The following is a 21,427-nucleotide window of genomic DNA, read 5'->3' as shown; positions in this document are numbered from 1 at the left end:
CAAAGTCCATAGATAAGAAACATGCAAGTAAAGAAAGGCAAAAATGCAGAGGCACTATTGCTGCAATAGTGATATTCAGCAACTTGAGGATTATGCTAAAGAAGTATGACATGAAAAGATATAAAAAACCCTCCGGTGAAAAAACAAAACTGACAAAAACCAGTGAAATGAAACTCATCAATTCCAAAGATCAGCCCATTTCAAGAGCAACAGAGATTGAAGGTTTCCTTGCCTCACTCATATCTGCCTGCCTGTCAAAGGCTTACCTGTTGTCTTCTTGGGGGTGGTAAATATTCAGTGTCCTATTAATGTATTATGCACATTGGCAAAAAAAATAATTGCTTTGCACTCTGAAGTTTTGTATATCCTGCTTATAGGGTGTCTTCATCAACAGTAAAAGTTGCCTGAAAGAAGTGACCCTGAGAGGGTAGGTCACAGGATAAATTGAGAAGAATGAAGACTGTCAGCAAATTAGTAAAACCTTGAGATACAAGTGCAAACTAACACTCCTCAACAAGTTGTCAAGATATTACTGGAAATAATAGGATTTCTAATTTATCTATTTAAGACTGGTATAAACTTGTTAAAGTATTTATATATGCATTAAATTAACCACATTATTTAGGACTGTAAACATTTCAAAATGATAAGTGCTTTATTTCAACACACCTTCCATATCATAGTCAGCAGTAACCTCAGCATCTTCACAAAGCAAAGTGGAGCTTGTTGATGAAGGTAGCGCAATATTAATCTTCTCTAGATTCATTTCATCTTCCAAAGTTCTGATCCAATCTGGATTTTTCAAACTTATGTTTATAATCCTTCCTAGTAGCTGAATTGACAAAAAGGGTATGCACAAACCAGAAACTGTTAAAATTCAGCATTCTAGATTTAAAAACAAACAAACAAAAAATACTGAAAATGTCACAAGTAAGGTTATCAGAATTTCTGGCACTAAAAAGTAATACTGACACATCACAGAAGTAATTATGCTTTTCACTTCATTTTGGTAATTAAGTACATTTACGCAGTTTAAACTGTTAATTATAGCTATTTAATATTTCCCTAAAGAAAAACTAACAACTTGTCTCATAAGATTTTCCTTTTTAGTTAACAGGAAAACTTCAGGTTTCTTTATTCCAACAGAAACACTACTCTTCGAAAAGAAAAACAAGACTTGCTTATACACTACATTAATAAAGCTACGTGACTACTAAAAGTAAACCAACCAAACAAAAAAACCCCGCAAAATAAAATTGGATGCAACAGCCTGGTATGGAACATGAAAAACTTTATTCTTAAAAAAAAATGGACAAATTAAAAGCCCTGGCCCCAGTCAAGTAGTCTTAAGAAATTTGGATTTTCTCTTCCTATAGGAAAGTTCAGTAATTTTTGCATTACCTCAGTACCATTCAAATTCATAACATTCAAAGCAGAGCTTCCTTCCAAAAATGTTACCCACATCTTGTCTTCTACAAACCTGCAAAGCCCATTGGAAACAATAATTAAAATATTTTATCCTATCAACTGACTTTTTAAGCCTCTTAAAGGTTTTTCAGTGGTTCATTTCACAGAGAAGAATTATTTATTAAGTTCGTTAAAATATAATTGGTTAATAAGCTTTAACTGAATGCATCCTTACAACAACAAGCAAAAGAGAGAACCAGGTAAATAACACAGAGTGAAAGCACTGTCCTCTTAAAAATTATATGACTACAGTTACACATTCAACAATAGTTGTGTGGCTTACAGGTTAGATATTTGTATTAGTTGTTCCACGTGTCATCACAATACGGACTTGGAACTATGCTCCTAGTCTTCTGAAAAAAACCCCCCACCCAATCAACCAAAAAAACCCAACCCACAAAACCCAATTCTAACCAAAACAACCCCCAAGCCCCAACAAAATACCACAACACTTACAGTTCAATTAACAGTTTAGTCTTTTAAAATTACTAACTTAATTTTACAATACAAAGTCAGTAGGATACTCTATCTCAAAAATAAAGAGGAACAGGAAAAACTAAGTCTGAAAACTAAGACACATACAGGTATGTACAACTTACTTTTATCTGTAAAGACATGGAAGTTGAAATCTAAATGTTAAAAATTAAGCAGAGCAGATTGTAACTGAAATGCCCACTATGAAAGTAACTTTATTCAAGAAATAGGTGGGAACAATGAAGAGAAATGAAGATGAAACGTAAAAAGTCTTTCTAACCTTATAAGTATAACTTCACCATAGCCTGCAAATTTTTGAAGAAGTTCATCAATTAAGTTGTCATCAAAATAGTTTTCTTCTGCTGAAGAACTTTTGATGGAGACCATTACAGTACCATCAGGTGGTCCTTGCATTGCAATCACCTCCTTATAAACCTTTTGTCTCTCTTCTGCTTCAATTTCAAATATGTCAATGTCAATCAATGCAACCACAGGCCTTTGAAATATACAAGAAAGAGCTGTAAGCAGAGTATCTGAACAACAAAGTATGCAATATGAGTATCAAATTTTCAATTATTAGGAAGTAATGTATAAAATAAAACTGAAACCTATGATCAGATGTTTTCAGCTCTGCTCTTCCGTAGTGCAACAAAGTACCAGGATTCCATGTATAAGGGACGTTACTGTCACTGTGAAAACTAGCATTCAGAAGATCCAGGTCTTCAGCTACAGCCAGTATTAACGAAAACAAAAGGGGAAAACCACCATGATTGCAAGAACATGCTTTAAAAAATAAATTATTTGTAAATAGAGAAAAAAGAAAGTAAACCAAAACCAAGTGTTCTACAGATAAAACCAGTACTTTTGAAGTACTGAAATATCAGTAACTGGCACCTGATTCTTGATCCTCTTGTTCAGCATCACTGTGTTTACTGTAGATGCTATTATCAGCTTTGTTTCATACAAAGTCAGGGACAGAAGTTCAGAATCACTAGCACTGTGAATGTCACTAATCGGATTCTATAAGCCAGTGAAAAGAATACTTTAAACAACTTAAGGAAGCACTCAAACCTGATCGGTCAAAAGGCCATTTTCTTCTTCTCCAGAGAATACGATCCGTCCATGCTGGTGTGCGACATTTTTCACTGGTGTCATAGTCATCAGAAAACAGATCATATTTGTATGTGGGAGCAAAATTTATTTTGCCTTCCAAAAATCCCCTAAAAATCTGTAAGAAACAAGGCAGTTATGCGTCATGCCAGAAGACAGAAACAGATGGGAAACTGCTTGAAACTAATGAGAATTCTCTTTTCTAACAGTGAAAATCTGTAAACATAAAAAAAAAAATAGTAATTTGATAATATGAATCCTTCTCCAAATTTTATCTGCTGAAAACACCCTACATTTGCCACTAAGACTAAATAGTGACCCTGACCCAGATAGATCATCATCAAACAGAAGTATGCCAACATTTATATCTTTAAACCCAGGCTGATGAGCAACCTACAGTTCCTCTAACGTCATTCAGAACTTGTGGTCATCCAGAACACAGATGCTGTCCACAGCACTTTAATTAGCTGGTTAGCTGCTCATGTGTCAGCAAAAGTTGGGAATTAAGGTTTATATTCCATGTATCTATCTAAACATGCTAAACATTCCCCCAAATTGACACAAGACAGCTATAAATAGGAGGTCGGGGTGGGAGACAGAAAGAGTCCTTAATATATTTGATATGAACTGAAATATTACAGAGAGAGGGGGTATCACCATTTTTTCTCAAGCGAATAAGAAAACAGAATAAAAGGAGGTATTATCTGCCAAGAGGACGTATGGTATTTAGAGATACAGTGTCAACTGAAATGAATCAAAAAATCCATTAGGTACTTTGCAACATAAACAGACAGAGTCAGCTGACACAAGACCCTAGAAGGCCAGGAGATTTGTTCCCTCCTTAAGTGTCTAAACTAGAACTAATCTAATACCCTTTAGTTATCTTAACCAGCTCCAGTGTTAAGTTTAAACTTTTATGGTGAGTTTTATTTAACATCAGAGATCTGAAAAATAGAAAACGAACTTAGGTCTGCATCAGATGACAGGTTAGCCTGCTTTTCTTATTGGAAATATAAATTGAAATCCAGCCAATTTAAAAATCTGTGTCGGAAGATCAATGTCAGAAGATCCACAACTTCTTAGACAATTTCTCTGCCTCCGATAATTGTTTCTTAACCTACTTAAAATAGCTATATAAATGCCTTTCCTGAACAGCAGATACACCAGATAACAACCACATGCAATCACAGAGCTACCCTGGATAGCCAACTGATACCTGCTGCTGCCCAGTCAGTCACTTTCAAATAAGGGAGTATTACCCAATAATGCAATACTACCCCCTTTTTTCTCCCCAGTCAGGAGATTTATTTTGAGTCTTTTTCATATTCAGGTAGTTTCCATAGATCTTTCCAGCTTTATAACTGCTCTAAGTGTCCCCAAATCCTCTATACATCTCTCGTTTTGGTCACATTACCACACAATCACGCTGTCTGCCCACTTGAATGTATATCTCATTTTATGTAGGAACTGGGCTTTCAAAAAAATAAACTGAAACTTTTCAACTGTTTTCCCTCCTGTTCCGGTGCACAAGACACCAGCACAAATGGAAGAGAACTCTAATTCAGAAAAAACACTACTTATGATCAAAGTGTTGGCAAGTAGACAAAACTAACAACAGAGGCAACAGGGGATTATCTGTCATTTTACCATCTACAGCATTCCCACATAAAGCTGGAAAGAAATGACATACAGTTGCACACAAAATTTAATTAATTACAAATATTCTGTTAGTTGCTACGTGCTGGAGGGAAAACACTTGATAAGTTTCAATTTATTTTTTTTAAAGCCCAGTTCCTACATAAATTGAGATGTACATTCAAGTGGGCAGACAGCATGATTGTTTGGTAATGTGACCAAAACAAGAGATGTATAGAGGATTTGGGGACACTTAGAGCAGTTATAAAGCTGGAAAGATCTATGGAAGCTACCTGAAAGAAACCCTAAAAATTAAAAATCTGAAGGTTTCTTCAGACTTTACTACTCTGTTTTTTGTAGCAACAAAGTAAGTAGAAAGGTCTACAATTTGGACTATGACTTTGTCCAAGAAAATGACACAGTAGCAGCATTAGACCTATTATTGCAGCAATTTAAAGCAACTGGTAACATTACCAAAATAACTTCTATAGATATATATTTTAACAGTTGCACCTGCTTAAAATATATATATATGTAAGTAGTAAATTCCAACATAAAGTTCTAATAGATGATAGCGTTTCCTTTTTTGGTGTCACTGGCTCTTCAGGTCAGTTACTATGAATAAGTTATTAAATGCTGCTGTCGCACCCTTCCATACCACTATCTGGAAAAAAGTGATAAGCAAAACATACTGAGGATATAGGTTTACAGAAGCACCACAGAAAACTGCTAAAGCCAAAACTAAAAATAAAGCATTTTTAAGTAATATGTTTAAGATACCTGTCCAGAATTTTTCTGATTCATAAGCTGGTCTCCTGCAATAAGGGAGTCCCAGTTCTGTTGTCGTATTAGGTCCTTAACCTCCTCATTTGGAATATCAATTCGATAATTAAAGTCACCACACCAAAAGATATAATCATGGGAAAAGAGCATCCTTCCCTGTCAAACAGAGGCACACAATGAAGTTAAAAACTTCCAAGAGATTCAGAAATTCAATTTCTGACTTTAAAACATAATGCATCATTTCAAGCTGATGAGGACAACTGAAATACACAATAGTATTTACTGTTCATATGGTAGAACAACATAGCCAAGTGTACGGTATTCACACACACAGAATATGAAAGAAGCAGCAACATCTCTTATGTAGTTTCTAAAGAAAACATGAATCATGTAAATTGGATTCCAAAACTCTTCATCTTTCTACTCCTGTTTTAGAAGTCTGCTCTGAGATGGCAACTGATATATATGTCACAAATAGGTTACAAAGGAGAACAAAATACTACCCTGGGATATTGTGGCATAATATCCCGACAAATGGCAAAACAGTATCGACTGTTTGGAACCTTGAGATTATTTGAAGACTTTTCAATTACATATAATTTTACGGCTAGGGAGAGACAGAAGGGCTCTGTTAGTTCAGACAAAACTGAAGGCTTAAAGTGAGAAATTTTACTTCTTTGTTTTGATTTCTGCATTGCTCTTAAATAAATCAAAGCAGATAAACTGGCAGATTAAAACGGCAGCATTTAGGAAACTGTTTCAGGGGACCATAATAATACAGTACTTTCAAGAAAAACTGAAACATGACCATGGGGACAAATACAGAAATTAAAAAAAAACCCTATAAAATAAGATCTGAGAATCCTGCACAGTGCCATAAAAAGTAACAAAGGACAGTTTAACTACAACATTTAAGACAGCTTTAAGTCTCAAGAAAGAATCTTGTTGCACTGATGAAAGCATCAATTTACTTTTACTTGGTGTTTGATAATCCTTTATGAGAATATGGTGCAGAACTGCACAATCCAACTTGACAAAAATGAGTGAAAAAGAAGTTAAAATGAGTATACTGAAATGTGTGCTGAAAATAGTGCTGTTTTCCATGTATTTTTTTCTCATAGTTGATTAACTCCAGTGCCTACAAAAGTTACACTGCATGTCAGGAATCTATCAGGTCTTTCTCCTATGCTAAATCCTTGATGCCTAATGCTAGCCACTGAATTCATGCATCACCATCTCTATCGGTCATTACACTGGAAAGGTATATTTTTTCTGCAGTCATCTATTTCAATAAAACTTGTGGGAACGTAGTTATCTCTGAGGCCTCTAACCCAAGGAAATTTGATTTCCACAGGAATCTGAGGAGGTGCAAAAAATAAATAGAGCTTTTGGATGAAACTGCTGGAGCTCAAAGGGTTTAACTTATTATTCACTATGGAATTTGAACACTGTTGCTTACCATTGGAAAACTGAGCTTCCGAGCTATTTCTACGAAGTCTTCATTTCTCTCCTTAACTTGTGATTGCCCTGCAGCAAAATGACTGCAGACAAAGCAAAGACTGGATGTATGGAACAACATCCGAATTGCTACTGCACCTTTATTACCAGTGGCTCCTCCCATGCCAGTCTTTACAGTGTCAACAGCAACATCCCTGAAAGAGTTAAACAACTATTAAACCTTCAAATGCAATGGCACAGAAGTTAACAGCTTTAAGTATGTCTGAGTAAGACATTATGCTGGTAAGAGAACATTTTCACATTGTTCTTTCAGCAGTAAGGCCACTGGGCTTTTTCAACACAATGCCAACAGCTACTGAGGAGGTAACAATTTAACTCTTCAGCTTTTCAAGCTCTCTTGGCAACTGATGAGGCATTTAAAAACTAAAAGAATAAAATAATTTAAGCATGATAAAAGAATTTAAGCTACTAGTTTCCCAGAAGATGGAACAACTCATACACTTTTTAGTACACTTGTACATTAGCTTGCAATCCAGAGCAAACTGAAGGTGACCCAACTTGCGCACAGCTGTGTGTTCACTGACCTGATAAAAGGCGCATGCTGGGGCCTGATGAACACAAAAAGGCAGACGCCCACCAACTGCTCAGAAGCCAGCAGCACATACTTGTAATCTCTTGATATAGTCTTCTGCAGCTCAGCAGCCCAGAGCTTCTGATTGGTTGTGCTAGAAGTGAGATGAAAAATGCCAATTTTAAAATAAAACAAGTGAGCAGGTATCTAAACTGTTGAGCTAATTGGATAACCTTCATACAACAACCTAAACTAAACCCTGAGGTAGCAAGGCAAAGCCAAGTTGTGAATGGTGCTCAAATGCCTCCTAGCAGAGACACAAGCTGTCATGACATCATCATTTCAAATTCAGCCTCATAAAATGCTGCCTCACTTTCTCAACACCACAGACAATGTTAGGAGCCAGGGCTATCTTTCCTCTATTTCTGAGGCTAGACTAGAGGAGCAAAACCAAAGAATTTTTATAGGGAGCTACTTTCTGGCCTAGAGCTAAGTTAATATTGGAAAACAAGATGTCCACGTCTTTGATCAAGAAGAAACTTCCTTAGAGACCTAACTGACTATGGTTTTCAAAGCTAGTATCGGAAATAAATGAAAAATATCAGACCTGGAGACAGCGTTAACTAGACACAGTGTGAAATTAGGGGATGACAAAACTTCCACTCCTCAAGACAAAAGACTGTGCAAAGGTTGACAGTATTACAGGCTTTAGATGCTTCTTCCAACGTGTTATAGCTAAACACTAGAAAGCATGAAAAATGGGCAGACAAAACAACAGACAAAGGGAATAGGACTACACATCAAGACTTCACCACTGGTAAAAATATTTTTTCATAATGCCCTCTACTAGATTTGCGAAATCCAAACTCATTGATATACATGTAATTCATGGAATGACAACAAAACCTGACAGTGCAGAAGGAAGCCTTGCTTTATACAGATCAAAATTTGATGCAATACACTATATAAAGGCATAACAACAATACATGCTCTTGGAAGGAATTTCACAGGACTTGCTGTTCCAAGCAATAGGAAGGCACAGACAACGCAGAATGCTACAAGTATCAGAGGTAAATTCCTTCAAAGTATTAAATGAAGGAAAAAGTTAAGGGGCTGCTGAAGGTTAATCCAAAATATGGCCAAGTAGTGACTATTTGGATCCTTGAGATTACATTAGACATGATCTAAGTGATCACAGCTTTGCTAGGGAAGCTGAGATGAAGTCTGCAATCCTGGCACAGAAACTGGCAGAGAGAACTGGAACACAGTCAAAAATTAACCCAGACTAACCCAAACCATTACAAAACAGAACAACAAAATAAATAACATTTTACTCAAAAATGTGATTATCAACTAAACAGCACTGTACAGATTGTATACCGACCTGGCATTCACAATGTTTCCTGCATTTAACTCCACCATTTCTTCAAATCCAATGGCAAATATGTCTACAGGCTTGCTTTTGCGATCTGCATTTAAATATTAAAAAATCTAATTGTAATTTATAATTAAGAACCAAGACATATACATATCTGTTTTAATGTTTATGATCTAATTACGAAAATCAGAATTTTCAAGAAAAAATTGTCAGAACACAAATCTTACCTTGGAATTCATGAATTCCAGCTAACTTTGGTGCATCTAGAAGCCAGTCAGTGAGGGTCTGATTTCTAAAGGCAATACTTCGAAACTGCTTCCCCCCGTTGACATTCCATGTCCCGACACAGACTCTAATTTTTTTCGGTTTTGCATACTTATAAAAGTTTTCACACATACTCTTTAACACTTTTACAGATGCTGCAAAAACATTTGAAAAGACATTATTTTTATATAGAATGTTTCTCCAGGAAACTTGGCAATGAGATCTTTCCCTTTAAAAAATGGCAACAAATCCATGCACAGACATACAGAAAGTTAAATTGTGAAAGAAAGATGAATGCAACTTTTCACAAGAGGAAGTACATTTGCAAACCTACTACTTGTCTGGGTAGGCTACTGACTGAAAGTTTGTTCAAAGTAACATATATATATAAAAATGATACATAAACGAAACATAATTTCTATGTTTTATAAATATCTGTCATTCTTTCACCCTAAGTATGATTCTCTATGGAAACCACTATTTTTCGTACATGCCAACACAGGTATCTACCTCATTTTCACAGAGTACATTTGTGAAATTCAATCTCCATTGAAAAAACAACTGACAGATATGCTCACTTCTAGAAGTGCAAAAATTACTGATATACTACATTTACTTAAATAGGTAAGGTACGTTATTTTATCATACAAGCCACAAATCTGAATTCTTTTTAGGTTAGTTGAATTCCTAGAATTCTGCTTTAGTGAGGAAAGTAGGCTAGTATTCAAAACAATTAAACTCATTTCCCTGTTACACCAGCCTTTCTCTGTGCCTTGTTTCTATCTGCCAGATGGGAGAGAGTGTAATGACCCATCTGTAAAGGGCATTGTGAGAAACAAATAAACAAGATTATTCCATGGTCAGACACTAGAGTTACAGAGATTTTAAAAGTCCCTTCATGAATTAGCTGAATAATACAGTCATACAGCTATATTTTCTAATGCAAACAAACAGATCTGAATATTTTTTAATTATGCTCATTTTTTTCTTTAATCTCAGTGGAATAGAAATTGCATCAGGTGTAAACAGTGTTGTTTGCATTGTACTTTATCTAAGTGATATTAATTTACCTATTTTGAATAATCTCACAGTTATGAGACCCTGTGAGAATCATATAAACAATAGTAGATGGAATTCTTCCATTCACTGTGTGCTGTCTTGCAAAGTGATCAGCTACTGGGCACAGTATTTTCACCCAAATCACCACCACAGGATGATTAGCGAGCTGTTGTTGTCTTTTTGGTTATTCTTCTAAGCTTATCACTTTTAAATTTGCTACAGAATCTTGGCTACCCAATTAAAATAAAAATCAGGGATTCTCCAGCTCTCATGGTTTTGAAACAAACGGAAAATGAGAAAAGAAAATTATATATTTGTTGTTTGTGAACTCTTTCATTGCTGAACAAGGTTCCATGAGGGACCCATGCCTTCCTCACTTAGCATGTTTCAGAGCTCAGGCTGGTCTAGTGGAAGATGTCTCCCTTCCAGGGCGGATGGAACTAGATGATATTAAGGTCCCTTCCAACCCAAACCATTCTATGAATCTATGAACAAACCATACACCCATATATGAGCTAATCACGTATAAAAGCCAATGAACCGACTGGTGTCTCCTTGGCGTACTAGAAGCAAATCATACTTGGGATCATGCTTTCCTTATTGTAACCCAGGTAAGTCAACAAATCAGCAAGGATCTCACAATACTTAAACACTTCAGGGGAAAGCCAAATACTGAGTCTACTCCTGTCACACAGTAGGTGACACTCCGGAAGTCCACCAAATGCCAGAAAAACCTCTAAGGATCAAGGACAGAAGCTGACCACTGAAGAGAAACCAGTTCAAGAAATGTACCCACAATATGCACAAGTACCTAAACCATCCAAAGGATTACCTGAACCTGAGGAACCAAAACAGCATCACAGACACTGTGAGGATCTGCACAGATTAGCCTTCATAGTACTCTGACCAAGTTGAAAAGCAGAGTTTGGTCTTTTATTCTCTCCAAATTCTTTCTCTTTTGCAAATTTAGCAATTTTCAGCTTAACTTTAAACAGTTACTCCAAATAATTCCTATCTGCTACCAAACAGCTTTTAAGAAAAGCTGCAAAATAGAATAATTGTCTACCCGTGACATTATCATGAACTCCTAATGTGAAAAGTCTTTCCAAGATAGTATCTGACTTTAGAAGCAAACTGACAATATGCTTATTACAAGCATGAAATTCATACCTTTAAACTAGCAAGCTTTCTAAATTGTAGAATGACTCTTTTTCCAAATCAGAATAAAAAAAAACCAAAATTTTCATGTTTTCCAAAATACTGAGTGAGCCCACTGTTCTTCAGAGCTCCTGAGCCTCCCACATACATTATTTTCCCACACATTCCTAGCTATTTATATTTTCAACAAAATTGTATCTCACTCTACAATGTTTAAAATCCAATCAATTACATTTTCTGTTATTTTGCAGAAAAAATTCTACTGCTCATATTAGAAAGGCAGACATTTGGAAATCAGTTCTGCAAAGGGAATATTGATTTTAAATTCTTGGTGGGATATTCTATGCAATTTTACTACATCATCCAAATTACTGTAGGTATATTTCAAGATATGCAATTTGTATCCAGATGAAACTCACAGTGAAATGTTAGATCAGGAACTGAAAAAAACATTGACATGTATGACTCTTTGTGAGTTATAAGCTAGGCTGATACAGTCTAGATGGTAACACCATAAATGACAATGTGACTGTTTATTCCAACAAACAGTTTTTAAAACTGACAAAATGCCAGCGAATCAGTTAATTTCAGGTGCGTATTACCTGTGGCTCAGATTTCATTATTTAAGTACCCAGTAAGAGTTAAGTAGATACAGTAAAACACTAATAAAAAAAGCAAAGCTGTAAAGGGAAAAAAAAAACATTTAAAGCTCAAAACTACAGATTATGTTTGAAGTGCTTTTCTAAGGGGAGGTATGTGAGGGGGAGAAGCTTTAAACACTTGAGATGTATTTGAACAATCTAGCCAATGACAAATCCTCATGGTTTCTTCCAAGGATCCTCTTCAGTACCCAGGGCCAGCAGCTACTACCCAAGCACACAGGTTCAGTGGATACTGAGCAAAACTTTGCTATTCTCTTAAAATGGGAGACTTGTCTGAACAATTATTAAGAGCTTCCTTGTTTATTTTCCTCCTTCTCTCCCTTTATCTTCCCACATATTAAGAACAGACTTTTCTTCCCTGCCACCCATAAACTAAGCATCTGATCTGGTTTCAATGAACCTACTTCCAAGAGGCAGCACACTGAACCCTATTAAGGTAATAGCTCAGACATGGATGTTTAAATTTTCTTAACATAAAGTAAACTCTGAACATATGAGCATTAGGAATATAATATTTTAAATAATAATTTCTCAGAACAAAGAGACAATGACGTGTTGCACAGCTGACACGTACTTGCAGCTCTCCCTTAAAAATATGGAATACGCATATATCGTATCTCTCCAAAATTACGTCTGAATGCATTATGTTGCTTATGTTGCTAACTTACAATGACAATAACTAAGAGCTTTCAGCAGCTTCTTAAACTGAAGAGATATTTCATGTAATTTTCCTCTATCTGGCTCATCCGTACGTTCTCAAAGTAGAAAATCAGAAGTTAACTATAAAGTTGCCACTTCAGGCCTTCTCTTCACCAAGAGTTTTACCTAAATAGATGCTCTTATACTCTCATTTAGTGTTACGTGCAGAGATAACTGTTATCTCAATGGTTTTGATGGTACTTTTGCTCCACAGAACACAAGTGTCAGCATATTATTTCAGATCATTCCAGTACAATGCTATCCTTGGCTGGGAGATACTACAAAACCAGTCTGTCTCATGCAAGAACACAAGCTGGTAGAGCCTTTTAATGGCAAATAAGATGTTAGAAATTGCACTGAAGAATTTTTAGCTCTTACCCTAAACAAAACATGTAGACAAAACAAGAATACAGGAGCTCCCAAATCAGATAAAAAGGCAAATTCCTCTACAGCTAGAATAAACCATTTTTAAAAATAAACCTCAAAGAATTGGCTGCCTCTTTTTTCTAATATTTTTCATCCCGCATATTCATACATTTTCACTTTCTTTGTATTAAAAAGCTTTTCTAAGAGTAAGGGATTTGAGGGCACAGAGTGCCAGATCCAAACACTACTAGGAAAATTGAGCCCACAACCAAATGTTACGTAAATAGGCACAAGAAGAACAATAGCTGCTCAGATATTTACAGCTTAGTTTACTATACCTGATTGTAATGATTGCTCTGAAACTACGGATGCAGTAAGAAGGAAACAAGAAAAACATTAGTCAAATAAGTAATTGTTTTTTAAATTTTTCCAGTAACGTGACAGAACATGCTGTAATATACAATTTATTACACATAACCATTTGCATCAGTTAAAGCACATCTTTTATGCTGCAAAATCTAAAAAGCTGTACAACAGTATCAACAACTTGTCTTTGCTTGCTTTATTAATAATGGATTTACATATTATAAAGTAGTTCTCTAGTTAATTCACCACCCAGCAGACAATGCAAAGACATTATGTTCAGTGAAGAGGGATTAATGTTCCTCAGCTGACAGAAGCTGCAAACAATGAAAAGATAAATTGCATTCACAGAGAAAGTGAGAAGAAATGCAAATGACTTTCAACTAACTTTGAGGTAAGGCTAATTTAGCACATTCAGATACAGGAAAAATTACAATAACACAAAACCTTGTGGTAAAGGAATGAGAGGAAAGGAATCTTGAAAATATAAAAATACCCACAATCTGAAGAGTTAAATTGGGCAAGAATTTTTTTCTTGTGCCACCGATTTACACTGAAGCTTTGACACATTTTTCTCATTCTAAATTGAGAAATGTCCAGAATAAAGTGAAGAAAAAAAAAAGGAAAAAATAAGAATGTTATTAATCCCTAAAATTGGCAATAACCCACCATTTAGGACACTCTTACCTGGGATCTTAAAAAGACGGCTCAAATTTAAGTTCCTTCTTTTCCCAAGAACTAGCTCCTCTATTTTTTACTATCCCAAAAGAGTTATTTTAAACACAGCCCTACACCTGGCCCTCTATTTCCCTGCCCATTAGATCTGCAGAAGGATGGGACATGAATGTAGTCCTGAGGACTGTGCAGACTACACCTCTGAGGATGCAGGATGCTGTGGTTCAGCTCCCTGTTCTGATGAGGTGACCCATCATCCTGACACCAGAGTCCCAAGTGCCACATGGCTACTCTGATTGAGCAGATTTTCTTATTGATGTTCTGATTTTGATGTGGAAATTCACACACAGACTGACAAGCTTTTATGGTGCACCTGTTCTCACACAAAAGCCCCATTTTGTGATGGAAAATCATTCATCGGGATTCTTCTGATAGCTCCTGTTATCTTAAGTTTTCTTTCATTCCCAAAACCCCCTTTTGTTCCTCAGTATCTTAGAAACTACAATGAAGATAAGCTTGAAAAAAAAAAAAAATGCTTTCTACCTAGTTTAATACTATGGTGAGAATTTCTTCACTGACATGACAGATCAAAATAAGGAAGACATTTAGCAAACAATAAATCCCCCCTAATATTTTAATAAATCAGGATTTTCTTTCCCAAATTCAGCACGTAACTGTAACGATTAACACTTGCTATATATGGATTCGAAGAACTGAACAGAACATATTTATGGTGCATCTACAGTAAAGTTCTGACAAATACACTCCACAAACATTTACCCATAACACCACCAGACATCAACAAAATATAAACAGTAAAGAAATTACTGCAACATGTTAGTTTGGTAATATTAGTAAAGCAGAAGTAACTTTCATCTTTTTAATAAGCCATCAGAACATAAAATAGCATTTACACTTCTCAATATTGCTTTGAAAACAGACTCCATATAGCTTTCTTACACCAAATAGTTATCAGACAGATTAAAATCCTGAAAGACACATACCGCGTAAACTGCTGGTGGTTAAGAGAGCCCGTGCTTTATCTGCTAAATCACTATTTAGGGTATTTCCCAATAACAAAACATCAATGGCCTCCTGCTTGGAGCTATCAAAAAAGTTATTTTGAATCGTTCTGGTCACAGAACGAGCACCATCCTTCAGCTTTCCAGCCTGTTAGGGAGGAACACGTATAAGATATTTTATATTGGACACTGCTCACAATAACATTGGCAATATTCAGTAACATATTTGTAAACTGCATTAATGATTTTAAAATCTAAGGCAAGTTCCTTCTTTAAGTGTTAAAGTCTTCTGAGCCTATTGTACCATGTTGTGCTTTTTCTTTCCCCACCTACGTGCTAAACCACACAGTCATACCTTCAAGGCATATCTAACAACCAGATTATTCCAGTTTGAATTATTTGAAGTAAACAAAACACTGCAGGGAGGGGAAAAACATTTTCCCCCCTAAACCCTTGGTCTTCAAAAATGAAATTGATATAGTGCCATGTTTAGACCATAATACGGGATTTTGGGCTTTTCCCCAAATAGTGACAGATGAGCAAGCACTTGAGTCTAAATGTCATGATACATGAATATATATGTATGGATGTATATACGTATGAACATATTAGTTCAGAACTCACATTCTGAAATATCCATGTTAAAAAAAAAAAAAGAGCTGCCTTCAACTTATTAAGACCCCTTCACTTTTTAAAAATCATGCAAGTCTCATGCAGTATCCCAGAAGGAACATATACACTAATCTACAGCTACATATATATGAAGACACTGTTGTTGCACAGACTGCACACAAGTGCCATGAACAGTGAGTGCTCCAAAGGAAGTGCCCAACTACCTAAGCTAAACAAGAATTTCCAACAGATGTACTACTACTACAGATATTCCCTGTGGGTCAGACACCTGGAGGATAATGTAATCTACATGTCAAGCAGTCTCATACTTGATTCAAAAACCAGCAGCACTAACCTGTGTACACAGCACTGAGAATAACAGGCACAAAGACATATTCTTGATTACACGGCTTATTGTGTTTTATGTATGTAAGTGTATTTTGCCTGTGAGGTGTATTTAAACACATGCTATTGCACGTATATGAAACATAAACCATAATCCATCAGGGATGCTGCATGGTATTAAAAAAAAAACCAAGTTTACAGCTTGCATTGTTCATGAAAGTCTCTTAAATGCATTAAAAAAAAAAGACAAAAGCTTAAGAAAACTACAAAACGAACCCATCGTTTAGTTCTATTAACAGCACTAGACAACAAGAAAGAAACTACTCTTTTGTCAGGGGTAAGTAGTAGTGAATTTACACCGTGATTTTTGGAAGACAATGTGGATGAGGTGTTAGGGAGCATACTGTTGCAATAGAATTTTAATAGGATGCTGTTCCCTTTCTGTCAGACAACGTATAACTTATGGCACAATCAAAAAAACCACACTCACCATTCACATATCAGGCAATTAATTGAAACGAACCCAGAGAAAGCAAAAAAAAAAAAAAAGAGTAGGTAAGGAGTTAGATGTTACAAGTATTATAATACTTTTAAAAGGACCGTTTTTCAGTATAGAAATGCATATCAACACATTTAAGGTTAATTTTTTTTTTCTCCTATCCTAAATTTCTGGGTTTATTTACTTCTAAGTACTCTTGGACTTCAAAGAATCAGACTGAAGAGCAAGAAAAGAACTTCAACCATCAAACTTTTCATTTGAGAAATGAGAATACAACTAACAACTTAGAGAAACTACCTTTTGTTATATATTATCAGAGTACTCAAGAAGATACTCAGTAGTGACCTGGTCAGGTTTTACTGAAATAATGGCAAGTATTGTATGGTTTTGCAAGTATTAAAGATCCTCTTTGAATAGACGGACTTCCATCAGGGACACTGTTGTCTTATTTGTAAGATGTGGTACTCATTAACAGTTGTACCAGAGCAGGGATCCTGTGTTATTACAAAGACAGCAGAGTAAATGTACTCTGTGTTTCAGACATTAAAATAGAGGCATAAATACAGTAAATGCATTTTACAACGTAAAAAATTTAAATGGCCAAATGAATGGCAGAAAATTATTAATTTAGGAAAAGAAACAAGTAAAGTTGAATGAGAAAGTCAGGAGAAGGGGAGATACCCCACAGAATACTCACTGTAGTTTTCTTGACGGTCTGGGTGACATTTTTGTAAGAAAATAAAACTAAACACCTTTAATCAAATTCCACTCTACACTAAAATAAAAGCAATTCCCAAATGAAAAAGTCTTGTATGCATCCACTAAGGGTAGAATAAACAACAATTCTATTTTACTTCTTTTTGTGTAGCTTACTGCAATGCCTTGTACATGTGCAAAGAAGGACTCGGATATGGTTTGAATGAACAAGTGATGAAAAAACAAAACAGTCAACTATGAGTACACAGTATACAATACAGAACAAGAAGCAGCCCATTCTTGAATAAAGGAACAGCATGAAAAGAAATTCTTGAAGGAACTAAGGGCAATAATTACTATGGTTCAACATTTGTTTGTCTTGACATGTATCACCTAATAAGAGAGAGATTTATGGAAACAAAAAAAGCAACATTGTTAGAAGAAAAATAAAATAATTAGAAAATGTGAACAACTCAGGCATCAAAAAAGACAAAATAAGTTGAAGAGAAACAGAGCACTACACTGTCATGTAGTATGGAATTGTTATCACAACATTAGAAAGCAACGCACAAACAGAATTTAGGGGTTTTTTTTCACTGATTGCAAAACTAAAAAGAAACAGCTGGAGGAGCATGCAAACAAAAAACACCCGGCTGCAACTGAGTAATTTTAACACCATTAATAAACACTAAAAAGTATGAAAAACAATGTCCAGCAAATACAGTGACACAGTGAAAGAAACTGAAACAATACAAGGCAGAGGTACAGAGAGAAAAATGAAAGTATTCAAAGAAACTAAAGCTGATTGGAATATACATTTTACTGAACTATGAGCTAAAGAAACGAAAGCTTTGAGCCTCATCCTTTCCTGCAGAACGCTGTTATCTGGGAGGCATGGGCATGGTTGAGAAAGGATGTACTGAAATAAGATCCGGTTATCAACATAACCGACCTCTTATGTTATTCTTTTGCTGTTGTTTAGTTGGTTGGGGCTTTTTAGGATTACAACAAAGGCACATTTAAAAAAAGAAAACCTCATAATTGCTATATTAATTACAAAATCTGTAAGAACCCATAACTAATACTGCTGAAGTTTCTATTAAATGTACTTTACCTTAGCTTTCCCTTCAAGGGCTCCAGTTCCAGCATAAATTTTACTGACAGAATCACCATTCACAGACCACATGGATCGGAAAACTTCCTGAAAGCGAGTAACCAACTGAGGCTTCTCAGCTAATCCTAACACCTCCAGTTGTTTTGTTAGCATCTGCAACAGTTGAAGACAACATTTGCAAAAGAAAAATGTTTAAATGCATTTATTAAAAGATTCATCATTTTTTCAGCATGTGTGCACAAAAATATCTTTGGTTTATATGTATCATTCTGAATAAACTGACACCATGTCATGTTTGAAAGGGTACACCACACATGTAACTTTAGCCTCCAGCATTTAATTTTCTTTTAAATATAGGCAGCAATGTAGGAAAATAATTATGTAGTTGATTTGTAAATATTTTAATTTAAAAATTCAGTAGTTACAAGGTAATCGCTTTTTGGTTCCCAAGTCTTTCTACTTACATAATTTAGAGTTAGCGCAATTCACGTTTTTCCCAAAAAAGTGTAATACCAAACACACTGACCTCTATTACCTCTGCAGCAGCAAAAGAGCATGCGATCAGTGTAACAGGAATGGCTTCTCATTCACTCTGTTTTCATGCATAACACGCTGCAACCCTTTATCCTTACCAGTCAATACACATGAATTAATTTTCCACAATGCACAGTCTATATAAAATGCATTTAAATTGTATACATACAGTACACAGAAAATGCATGATTCTATGATTATTTTACATTTAAATACATTATTTAAATGTCACACTATGCTCATGGATGTACAATGGGACATTGTACCTTGTTTGAAATCCTGGTTTATGGAATCATGATTATTTAAAAAAACTCAAGCAAATTTCTCATGTTTGTGGCTACCACCACAATACTAAAAATAAATACAAAAATTTAAAACTAAATAAAATGCTATTTTCAAGAGCTTTAGAAATCTTTAAAACCTTGAGATGTCCAACAGCAAGGAGGAGTCTAAAATGATGAATATATAATGACACAAAGGCAAAATTCTGAAGGTTGGTCAGAAATTAACAGAAGTTACAACAGGGAACTTGCAAATGAAATTAAGTATAAATAAACATAAGCTTCAGAAATTAGGTGCCTGATACTGTAATTTTAAGTGGTTATCCAGAGCTCAGTACTTGTTATATTAAATATCGATCATGTTAAAAAAGCAAGAATTCAAATATCTCATTTAAATAATTTTAAAATTAAGCAGCTCATGAGGATTTACTGTTTTCTTCTTCTTAATTATTTTTATACTTTTAGCTCTCATATATTAGCTGAAATCATAATTTCAGCTCTCACCTGGTCTAAAAAAAAAAAAGAAAATACTTAATCCAGTTCTTAAAAGGATGAGAAAGGATGAGAAAGGAAAAAATAGCGCTGCAAAGCTGTTTGCTTAATTAGTACTGTATGTATTAAAACTGTATAAAGGTTCATTCTTATGTCATACAAAACTACTGTATTATCAGCAAAATACGAGACTTTAGGTAATCATTTGTTTCTCCCATGGCAAATTAACAGAAGATGGACAGAGGTACAAACTACGTAACACAATACAATGCTGTGAGATTTTCAAAGCATGTTGCTACTCTTTTCACAGTGAACTAAGTAAGAAGAATTATTTTCCTTAATTTTTGTAACTAAAAGGTGTGGCCCCCTATGATGCATGCAAAGTTGAAACAATGGAGAAAAAAGCAGCAGATCTCTCAAACTGTACTGTAACCGCTACAGTATGTACTGATGTCAAATGTTAAGAGAAAAATTTCCAGAGTACTTGCATGAGAGTCAACAGTTCAGCATTATGTTTGATTAAAACACCAATGAACTGGCATCACTGTTAACTTTGTAAACACAGCAGCAAAGCATTACATATTCCAGAACCAGAAATGTTTGTTCTACAGCTAATGAATTTTGCTGTTCTCATAGAAATTCCTCCTAGAGATGATAGAACAAGAGCATTTTAATGAAATAAAACTCAGAAAACAAAAGAATAATCATTTTACTTAGTTTCATGTTACAGCACCCATAAGTTTTCATTTTTAAACACGTTAAGGATTTTACCTTTAGGAGCCAATCTTAGTTTATTAAGATGAGTGGAGCTGTCAGAAGTTTTTCAGAGCTGCTCTTTTAGACCAATCAGTACTATTTTACTCCATCCATTCCTATCAGGTTCAAGCTCTACTGTATAAGCCTTCAGGCTAGAATCTTTGTTCCAACAACAAGCCAATATGCTGAAGCACAACCCTGCAGAACTGAATCCCACGGTTAATTTCAAACTACTCGAGTGTGGCCAAAGCCTCAACCATGGTACCATAACATGAAGAATTCAGAGCCCAGTGCTGTGAAAATATGAACACATAGCACTGGCAGATGCTAAGAACAGTAATCCTGTATCCTGAAAGAACTTAATCTGATAGAGTAGCTGTGAATGCAAGTGTTTTTGTGAAGGACTACAATACTACCACCTCTTCTAAAATGGCAAGCCCGAACCTTAACAAACAGAAGAAACTGACACCTAAAAAAGAATTAAAATTTTTCATACTGCTGTATGACTATCACTTAATTACAACTACTACACTACTACTGCTTCTGTAACTACTAAGATCTGGTTGACGAGAACAAGAAAACTATCATGCTATAAATCAAACTGCCACCTATTCCAATTCATCTTTCACAGGGAAGGTAACACTACTTTTACAGCCTAATTGCTACAGAAGCATCCGCAGGAGTTGTGTGTGTATCTGGAACTGTTTTTCCTACCTCCAAGCCAAAGAAAGCTTGTACGCTGTTTGTTCTATCCAGACAGTCCAAGCAGTTTGTTCTGACAGTACCGCTTTGAGATCTGTGCCAAGGACAATGAGAGACAGAGAAAGAAAACAACTGAAATAACTCATTTAACACACATACCGTCAACAAAGACAGGGACATCAAGATCTGAACCAGAACAGTAAATCAGGGTATTGTCAAGGCACGGTTACTGTCATCACAAGTATGTTTATA

General features: G+C 35.4%; 1 protein-coding gene across 11 annotated transcripts in view; it reads right to left on the bottom strand.

Moving 5' to 3' along the window:
• SYNJ1 (synaptojanin 1) overlaps positions 1 to 21,427 on the bottom strand; it is a 64,194-nt gene that overhangs the window by 21,165 nt on the left and 21,602 nt on the right. For 7 of the 11 annotated variants that reach the window (XM_061453671.1, XM_061453672.1, XM_061453673.1 and 4 more), the window contains exons 10-23: positions 21,188 to 21,269; positions 18,411 to 18,563; positions 15,127 to 15,292; positions 13,423 to 13,446; positions 9,104 to 9,295; positions 8,883 to 8,967; positions 7,512 to 7,652; positions 6,929 to 7,121; positions 5,467 to 5,625; positions 3,013 to 3,169; positions 2,550 to 2,667; positions 2,222 to 2,437; positions 1,402 to 1,480; positions 670 to 832 (exon numbers count right to left, since the gene is read on the bottom strand). In XM_061453671.1, coding sequence (XP_061309655.1) covers positions 670 to 832; positions 1,402 to 1,480; positions 2,222 to 2,437; positions 2,550 to 2,667; positions 3,013 to 3,169; positions 5,467 to 5,625; positions 6,929 to 7,121; positions 7,512 to 7,652; positions 8,883 to 8,967; positions 9,104 to 9,295; positions 13,423 to 13,446; positions 15,127 to 15,292; positions 18,411 to 18,563; positions 21,188 to 21,269 — 1,928 coding nt within the window. The remainder of the gene's footprint in view (positions 1 to 669; positions 833 to 1,401; positions 1,481 to 2,221; positions 2,438 to 2,549; positions 2,668 to 3,012; positions 3,170 to 5,466; positions 5,626 to 6,928; positions 7,122 to 7,511; positions 7,653 to 8,882; positions 8,968 to 9,103; positions 9,296 to 13,422; positions 13,447 to 15,126; positions 15,293 to 18,410; positions 18,564 to 21,187; positions 21,270 to 21,427) is intronic. The other 4 variants (XM_061453678.1, XM_061453680.1, XM_061453679.1 and 1 more) reach the window with 2 other exon arrangements.

This window comes from Pezoporus flaviventris, unplaced genomic scaffold, assembly GCF_033815535.1.
Source record: "Pezoporus flaviventris isolate CSIRO_AGI_PZ_B2104156 unplaced genomic scaffold, CSIRO_AGI_Pfla_v1 ptg000015l, whole genome shotgun sequence".
Taxonomy (NCBI): Eukaryota; Metazoa; Chordata; class Aves; order Psittaciformes; family Psittacidae; genus Pezoporus; species Pezoporus flaviventris.
The sequence above is the reverse complement of the archived record's forward strand: the minus strand, read 5'-3'. Positions and strand labels throughout refer to the sequence as shown.